An 8853-nucleotide genomic window follows, 5' to 3' on the forward strand; every position below is an offset into this window, starting at 1 on the left:
GGATTGCATTTATATAGCGCTTTTCAAGGCACCCAAAGCGCTTTACAATGCCACTATTCATTCACTCTCACATTCACACACTGGTGGAGGCAGCTACAGTTGTAGCCACAGCTGCCCTGGGGCAGACCGACAGAAGCGAGGCTGCCATATCGCGCCATCGGCCCCTCTGGCCATCACCAGTAGGTGAAGTGTCTTGCCCAAGGACACAACAACCGAGACTGTCCGAGCCGGGGCTCGAACCGGTAACCTTCCGGTTACAAGACAAACCGCCAACTCTTGAGCCACGATCGTAATGCAGACTGCATTTGCCCTTATTTGGTTGCTGCAAAATGCAACTTTTTGGGATTACCACTAATTTTATAAATAAATATCACTGTGTATTTCAAGATTCTTCCACAAGTGTCTCTGTAGCCCAAAGTTGTTCATTTTGGCGACAGGCGTGGAACTGTTTTCTCCCCAAGCAAGCCCAACTTTTAAGTGGTGTACTCACTGCCATTTCTCATGTGTAATTAACAAAATACAACATAAAATACTCAGTGCTATAATGCCATACAAACCAAGGCTTCTAATATTTGTATTTCTTTTATTTCTAAGACTTTTCTTAGAAACTGAACCTTCCTCTCTTAATATAATTTATACCCCTTTCTGTTTGCGTTATGTTCCTGAAAAATCACATTTACTTCCACTACTTCATCCCTAGTAAAATCAATAAGATAAATAAATTACATGTAAGCTTGAAATAGTTCAAACTAAAATAAAACATTTCTGTGGTTAGAATTAACAAAAAAATTAATTGCACACAGAAAAAAAATCTTCTGTTGAAAATAATCTTTAAATTTGTGAATTATGAAACAAAATTCATTTATTAAAATTCATTTATTCCTATTTATTCTATTTATCCCCTTCGTATATTTTATTTATATTGTCTCTGTATTTATATATGTGTGTGTGTAATATTCTGTAACTCTGTAACTTCTGTCGGTGCTGTGCTTTTTTGGAAATCGAATTTCCCAGAGGAACCCACCCGAGGGATTAATAAAGTTCTATCTATCTATCTAAAACAGTTCCAGTGGGATGTGCCGTCATCTGTGTTGTTCTTAATATGACCACTGGATGGCGCCAAAGTCAGAAAGAATGTTGCGGTTTGCCTCAAACATTAACACTTCACAGTTACTCTTTATATACTAACTTTATGACAGTGAAAAGTACTAGCATACAGTTATTATGTACAGCTACATTTACTGCAAAAACATTTGTCATTTCTCAGCTTGCATAGCTTCTCTTCTTCTCTGTTTTACTCTTCCTGCCATCAGAGGTGCAAAAAGAGGAGCTGAAGGAACTCCAGTCAGTCACAAAATAAGACCGATTTTGAAGATTCATTTTAAACTGAAATTGGTTATAAGAATTGTGATTTTTGATAATGCTGCACTATAAATTGCTGTGTTATGATGTCATGATGGGTATTATTGGTATTTATTTTTCATTTAGGCTACTATTAATTAAATTGACAAAATGGTGCAATGAAAAGGGCTAGTTATGTAAAAACCCCTCCTCTCACCATGATTTGTATATTTCAGTTGTGTGACATGCCTATTTTAGTGTGAGCCTGGCACATCGCATTACTCCCAAACAACACTTTTTCCTACAACATATAAGGATACACATGAAGTCTGTTTTTAAGGGAACAGAATTGCAATCTGATTTTTTAGCCACGGTAGGCAAAGAAACTAAGCCTATTATAAAATGCTCATGGATGGGACATTATTGAGAGAAAATGTACAGTGAGCAGGATATATCTTTCAGTATGGTTATATTATATTAGGGAAAGATTGTGACATAACTAGCTAGTTGTCTTCTGACCTATCAGCCAATCAGCTCCTTGTCTTCTAGAGGTTGTCGCTACATTGCTACCCGACTTGCTACTTAGCTTAACCTTTAAAAAACAAACTTAACTTACAGAAAACTTTACTCACATTTTTACAGAAATTTAGAAAGGTTTATTTGTTGTGTGCATATATTTTTATAGCTAGTCCCAAAATCAATCCCTTAGCATGCCGGGTGCAGGGCCGATGAGTTAAAGGCTACCAATTTTAGCCAGTATTACTCTGGATTAACTTCTGTGCAAAACTGTAAATAAAAGCTGAGTGTCACTTTAGAGTCTAAAACAAGTAAAGCCAAAGCTCAAGTGTCCTAAGGGAAACACCTCTGGTTACAATGAGATTACATAGAGGTCTATGGCGAAATAATCCTATGCTTCCTGGTTCTGTGACCACAGTAAACGGTTTCCTGGTTAGTTTATGGTCTCAGTCACTAGTTCTCAGTCTTATTAAACACCAGCATTATGTTTAATTCGTGATTTATGGTCCTATTAAAATGAAAAAGACACGACAGCCATGCAGTGTGATGATCATCCAGATTCATCCCTGTCTTGGAGTATCTGGTTTCCAAAATCTAACAGTGAGGACAAAAACATTCAGGTGAAGTTTAAAAAATGACGATATGACCATACAGCAAAGAAACACATGATGTGGAGCTGTAAGAGGGAAACACATTAATATTTTTTCTTCCATCAGTCCTACTGTATGTTGTCCAGTTGCTAAATCTTAATTTATTTCCTCAAAGATCCATTTTACACAGCTTCAGTTGGTGGTGTTTTATTTTTTTCCTGAGTTACAGTGTATGTGATGTAGGAAACAGAAATTACTCGCTGCTCTTCTCCATCGCTGACTGAAGTTACACAAACAGCCCCAAAGTGTCTACTTGTAATTCTACCCAAGACCCATAATGCACTGGGGGGAATGAGGGTTTCTATGGTGACTCTGACAGTCAACAAACATGGCTGACACAGGGAGCGCTGACCAGCACGAGTAAGTACATTTTCTGATTATTTCACACTGAACACAGAGCTGTAAAGTGTTATTAAATGCACGGACGTACTTCCTTTCTCCAACCAGCATTCTGCACAGTCCGATTCAACAAATGAGTCCCGCTTTTCAGTGTAACAGCAAATAATACAAGAAGTTAATACCGTCCGTTTTATTTAGTACATTAAATGGTTTGTTACCGAAAATAAAATCTGTACAAAAATATGTGTAAAATCAGAAAATGTTCCCTTTTTTTCTGAATGTATTTTAGATGCATTATCTTATTTCAAGAATCTATTTTAGTTCTTCTGATATGGAGAGTAACTGCAACCATCTCCCAGTGTTTCAGACTGTATTAGGGTGGAGTGGAGTCTGTGAACCAAAGGAAACTATATTCAAGGAAGCAGGCAGTTCATTATTGACTTTAAATCAAGTTTTTTTTTAATTCAATAGAGATTACTGGGACTAATTTAGAAAAAAAAATGACCCAACGTGATTGCATTGCACTTCCATTTCCTCAGGCTTATCTACTAACACTAAGAGGCACAGTCTTTGCAGCACAGCAACACCAAAACTGCAGCTCCTTTAGTTGTCTCTAAACTTTACAAACTAGCAGATAAACTGAACCAAACTGCATGAATCCTCCAGAGTGCCCAAAAGCCACACCTCATATCCTGTTCTATTTACTCCCAGACGATCATCATGCCACGTCCCAACATTTTCAGCCCGACATCCAATGATCCCCAAACTCTACGTGATGCCGTGGAAGCAGGACATGAAGAACCGGAGACTCCTGATGAAGGCAGGTGTCAGTCAGGAGAACACATCCAATCAGATTTCTTTATGGCAGAAACAATGTTATTATTGGTTTGTATTTTTTTTTTTTAATTTATATTTGCTTTGGGGGGGTTTTAAACTAAGGACAGCGTGGTGTGTGATGGGTAGGACGACTCCATCATCTGGCTCTGTGGAGTGTGTCTCTTGCCCTGTGGCAGCTGGCTGAACCAGATAAGCAGAATAGGGTACATGGGTGGAAGTTTAGAAAAATATTCTCATAATAAAGTGTGTGACATATTGTGTAATTTCCCAACATTTACTGCATAACTTTTCTACACAAAAATGCTTACCAGTAGAAGGGTTAACAGCTTAATGCTTTAAAGGAAAATGTAAGCTTTTTTAATGTAGTGAACAATTAAAACATTTTATGACAAAGGTCTAGCGGCTCCATAGTGTGGTAGTTTACTCATTCACCTAACAAATGAAAGATCCCTGATTTTATCCTGGGAGGAGACAAATCCATTTGGGATTGCATGAAGAAGGGCGTCTGGTGTAAAACTCAGGTGACCCCTGTGAGTAAAGGAGCATTCAAGAGCAGCTTGAATGGGAAAGGCCTAATCATTACAATGCCTCTTGTCCACACACCACCTTAAGAGGTGCAAGTCATATTAAGTTGAAAATGACACCCTAAATACAGAAAAATTACATGAGGAATGTCAGGAAAGTAGGATCTATTATGAAGTTTCACTTAGAGTAAGTTTGCTCTTTATAGCTTTCTTTTTCCTGTTGAAGCTTGTTACACGTTAGCTTTCAAATTGTCATCTTTTTTAATACTGGCTGTTTTGGTATTAAGATATATATATCGTTTTAATTAATTAAGTATAAAGTATAAACACAGGCATGTATATAGTGCAGTCTCACTAAGAAAAAGCTTCCTTGGGCTTGTTGTAAAAGTCATGTAAATGTAAAAAAAAAACCAAAACTTTTTCCCGTTGATTCTGTTTCATTTCCCCTTTTCCTAAAAGTCAGTTTGTATTTTTATGTCAGTGAACTAAACTGATTTTCTCACTTTTTGTTAACTATGGTACGATTGCTCAGAACGCAGCTCTGGCGGGGATCCCCGTGGTTCCTCTTGAGGAGTCTTTGTGTTTCTGTGGTCGAGAACGTCTCTGCCACAGCCAGGACTCCGCCTACAGAACCACCTCTTCCTCCTCCTCACCTCCGTTCAGCCAGACAGGACTGCCCGCTCATTGCTCCTCCCACTTCTCCAGGTGAAACCCCACAGAGACTGACTGAGAAAAGGCCAGCTGTAACCACCTATGACAATAAATTTTTGGACGATTTGCTTAAAATAAAATAAAATCTTTGCTACTTTTCTCCTCACAGGTATAACAGCTCTGCGGTGACGACCAGAGGGCTTTTCCAAACCTGAGTACAGATCACAGAAACACCAATAAAACATGCATATCTGATATAGAAACAAAGCTCTGAATCCTGTGTGTTTTGTACTAATATCCAAAATATAAATGTAGCAGAAATGCTTGAGTTTAAGTATTTCTTTGGCTGAACTTGAGCTGCTAGTAAAGAGTAAGAAGACTTGAACAACTTTAAAGCTTCTTCCATAAAAACAAAAAAAGAAAGGTAGAAATAAAGGTGGAGACAGGGTCAATGAAGGACATAAGAACTGTGAGCACCAGGAGTAAAAGTGAAAATAAAACAAATAAAAAAGCAAACAAATAAAAAAAAACAGATAATTTGACCTTAAACGTGTTAAACGCCCCTTCTGAGAAGAGAAAACATGCACTTACTCAGGCTTGAGTGTCCATTAATGGGCCCATTGTTCTGCTTGTCTTATCAGATTTCATTAACCTCAGGTTTTAAGGTGGTAAAGTTGTGCTCAGGGACAGGGAGGCTCACAAAGCTTCCTATTGATGAAATTCTAAGAAAAACTCTATTAATCATGATCCTTTCTAAGAATTTCCCCCGAAAGTTAGAATAGTAAATCCTGGTAAAGATAAATGTTATTCCCAAAGCATCCTTGCCCCCAGAAGAGTTCAGGTGGAAACCTGTTAGGAGCAGGTAGGAAGGATTTTAAGAGCTTTGAAAGTTTTGTTAAGCAGAGGAGACAACATGCTGCCAGTGTTTCCTCTCCAAGAGAGCAAACAAAGTATTTGCACAATCTGATAAAATTTATCTTGTTTAAGCTTTAGAGCAGGGGAGTCAAACATAAGGCCCGGGGGCCACAGTCAGCCCAGCAAAGACTCCAGTCAACAGGACGGCTTTGGAAAATGTTAAGGAAGGTATAAATTTTGGACTTTTAAGTGTATTTTCACAAGTTTTACAGCTTTGGCTACTGATGAACACCTTCCCCATTCATTCAACACCAAAATATCATGTTTAGAGACAAACGATAAAATTCCAGAAAAGCTCCCTTTTTTTCCACTATTTACTACAGAAATCTGAGCGTTTTCTGTTTGTTTGTCCAAAGAGTCATGCTGATGGATTTCTTACATTTGCTACAGCAGCATGACATTAGAAAAAAGAGACCTCTGTTTGTAATTGTACTTCTTTTCCTTATATTAAGTTCATTAAATGCATATTATGGTTTTACACTAGCAGAAAGGGGAGTTTCACTGCTCCAGGCCACTTAAGATCAAAGTGGACTGTTTGTGTCCTGCAGTGTAAAATTAGCTTGAGCTGCTTCAGAGGCTCCGATTATTATACAACATGAAAAAACAAACTGAATGGACAACGCTGGCATGTTCATGTTTAACATGTAGTGATTAATTCACAACAGTAATATGAAAGAAACCAAGACAGACAGAGTCGGTGTCGCACTAGTTATTTAAAATGTCTCAAAAACTTTCAGTATTAAATAAATCTATCAACAGAATATGAAGAAACAACTGTTTAATGTATACATGTACACACTGTGAAAAAGTATTTTTTCACATTAAAGTATTTAGTATTAGGCAAACAGTAAATACAAAATAAGGGAAACAGCTTTCCAATGCTGTTAAATGCTACAGATTAAATTGTGCACGGGTCAGTCTCATCAGCTCTCTCACTGAATACAACGTCTCAATCAGGGCAGAAAGTGCGGCGCTCACCACAAGAAAGGACGACTGAAAATGTGAAATATGCAAACAGAACAGGAATGATGACTTGGATCTTTCAGAGCCTTTTAACCTGAGTTCCCCTGAAATATAAACTGTTAATCTGAGAGTGCCCAACACTCTGAGTGAGAGCATGGATCAGAGCAGTGGTGGAATGCACCTTAGTACATTTGCTCAAGTACTTTACTGAAGTACAGTTTTAATGTACTCTGTTTAAGTATTTCTGTGTTATGCTGCTTTCTTTTTCTGCTTCACTCCATTACAACAATCTAACCTTTAACAGGCCGGAGTCTTGCTTCCAGTTTATTCAACAGAGATGTTCACTGCATGAAAGTTTTGATAATTGCAGTATGCAGTGTAAACAGAGATTGTATGATAAGGTTATTTTTTTATGACCATTAACTATTAGATCATTGTCACTACTTTTTGTGTTGAAGATAAAACTCTTGCTCCTTTCCCTGCTCAGAGTTGCTCGAACTTTCCTTAATCCATAAAATCACATTTTAGGCTCAGTTAAAAGCTCTAAGAATGTTTGTTAATCCCGGCCAATCATTTTGTTTTTCTTTGAGAAGTGTTAAACATTACTCATCTATGGTTTGCACAACTGTTTCCCATCCGTGAGTCTTATCCTTGTTTGAGCTTAACTTGTTATTTCCTAGAACTGTTTCGTTGCACTTTCTTGCCTTGCAAACAGTTTCAGGGTCAGTCTTAATGCCAGATGACCTGGTGCCCTGGTTTAGCTGTGACTGGCTGATGATTTGTGTCTGTGGAGGGAGGAGATGTTTGAACAGATTAAACAAAGCTTAACCTGAAGTGATAATGATGGGACTTTTTGTGAGGAGTCAGTCACTTTTTTGAAATGTGTCCTAAAATATAGACCCGAAACCACGTGGTTTCGGGTCTATATTTTAGGACAATCTACACCAGTACTGGTGTAGATGTTGTGGGGGTATCTTTACCTTTAAATTGCATAAGTAAAGACTGTACATTGTCAGTGAGAGTACCATCAACCAGATGTTCTCCTATGAGCAACATTTGGAAAAAGTGTAAAGGAAGAATTCTCTTCTAACAGGAAGACCACCAAGAGAACCAGGAAGAAGCCTTGGAAGGCTGATATGGGATGAGGGAAATGGAAGGAGACAAAAGAGGAGCATAGAGAGACCACAAATAAGAAACAACTACAGAAGAGACAAGAAAAAAAGTTCATTGTATTAAACAAAGGTCTATAAAACATGGGGAGTGAAGGAGAAGGTCTCAGTCCATCATGGGAAATCCACCAGTAGCTTCAGCCTACAGCAGCAAGTCTACAGGAATCTAAAAAGTTTAATCCTGATGACATCTCTCTGGGTGCTCTGGCTTCCTCCCACAGTCCAAAGTGGTTAGTGAGGTTAAGTTAAGCCATTCTAAGCTGGTCATAGGCGTGAATCTCTGTCTGTTAGACCGACAACAGACTGATGACCTGTCTAGAGTGTTTCCTGCCTATCACCCTGTGGCAGCTGGGATAGACTCCAGGCCTCCTGTAACTCTGAATTGGTTAAGTGAAAGAGAGTGGATGGATAATTTGTTTTAATATATTATCCATATGAATTATATCTATACACCATCATCATCATTATATAAGTCATTGTACTTTTCATGGTCCAGCCCACTTGGGCACCTGATCTAGAATGATTTGTGTCTTATCTACTTTCAGGAGTCGAATTATCCCAGTTGTTAAAGCTAAATAAAGTATTATGAGTATTATGTAAAATAAAATCAAGATTATTTTTGTATATTTTCTAAGATGACGATTGTCTTTAAAACAAAGTAAAAAAAAAACAGTGTAAAAAAATTTGTTGGGCTCTGAAAGCATAATCATGTAAAACAAAATAAAAGAGAGAAACACCCAGGGACACTCAAAGGAAAGCCAGGTTTATATAATAAACATCAACTCACATAGTAAAGACAGCTTTGCGCCTGCACCTCAGTCATTATCAGAACATCCTGGCACACTGCTATTTCCTGTCAAAACCAGTGATGAGCTGATAGCAAGACTGCAGGTTTAAGCAAACACTGCTCAATTAGCAGTTCTGCACGGTTTTTTTATGAAAACCACA

General features: G+C 38.0%; 1 protein-coding gene across 1 annotated transcript; it reads left to right on the top strand.

Annotated features, from left to right (window-relative positions):
* The first annotated feature begins 2747 nt into the window (after window positions 1-2747).
* On the top strand, window positions 2748-5178 carry LOC308404516 (sperm-associated microtubule inner protein 10-like). The gene is made up of 4 exons (XM_080894592.1): window positions 2748-2867; window positions 3558-3666; window positions 4740-4912; window positions 5028-5178. The coding sequence occupies exons 1-4, from the start codon at window positions 2836-2838 to the stop codon at window positions 5071-5073; spliced, it is 360 nt and encodes a 119-aa protein (XP_080750718.1). The 5' UTR covers window positions 2748-2835; the 3' UTR covers window positions 5074-5178.
* Window positions 5179-8853: the final 3675 nt, after the last annotated feature.

The sequence above is a fragment of the Rhamphochromis sp. 'chilingali' genome, assembly GCF_963969265.1.
Source record: "Rhamphochromis sp. 'chilingali' genome assembly, chromosome: 10".
Taxonomy (NCBI): domain Eukaryota; kingdom Metazoa; phylum Chordata; class Actinopteri; order Cichliformes; family Cichlidae; genus Rhamphochromis; species Rhamphochromis sp. 'chilingali'.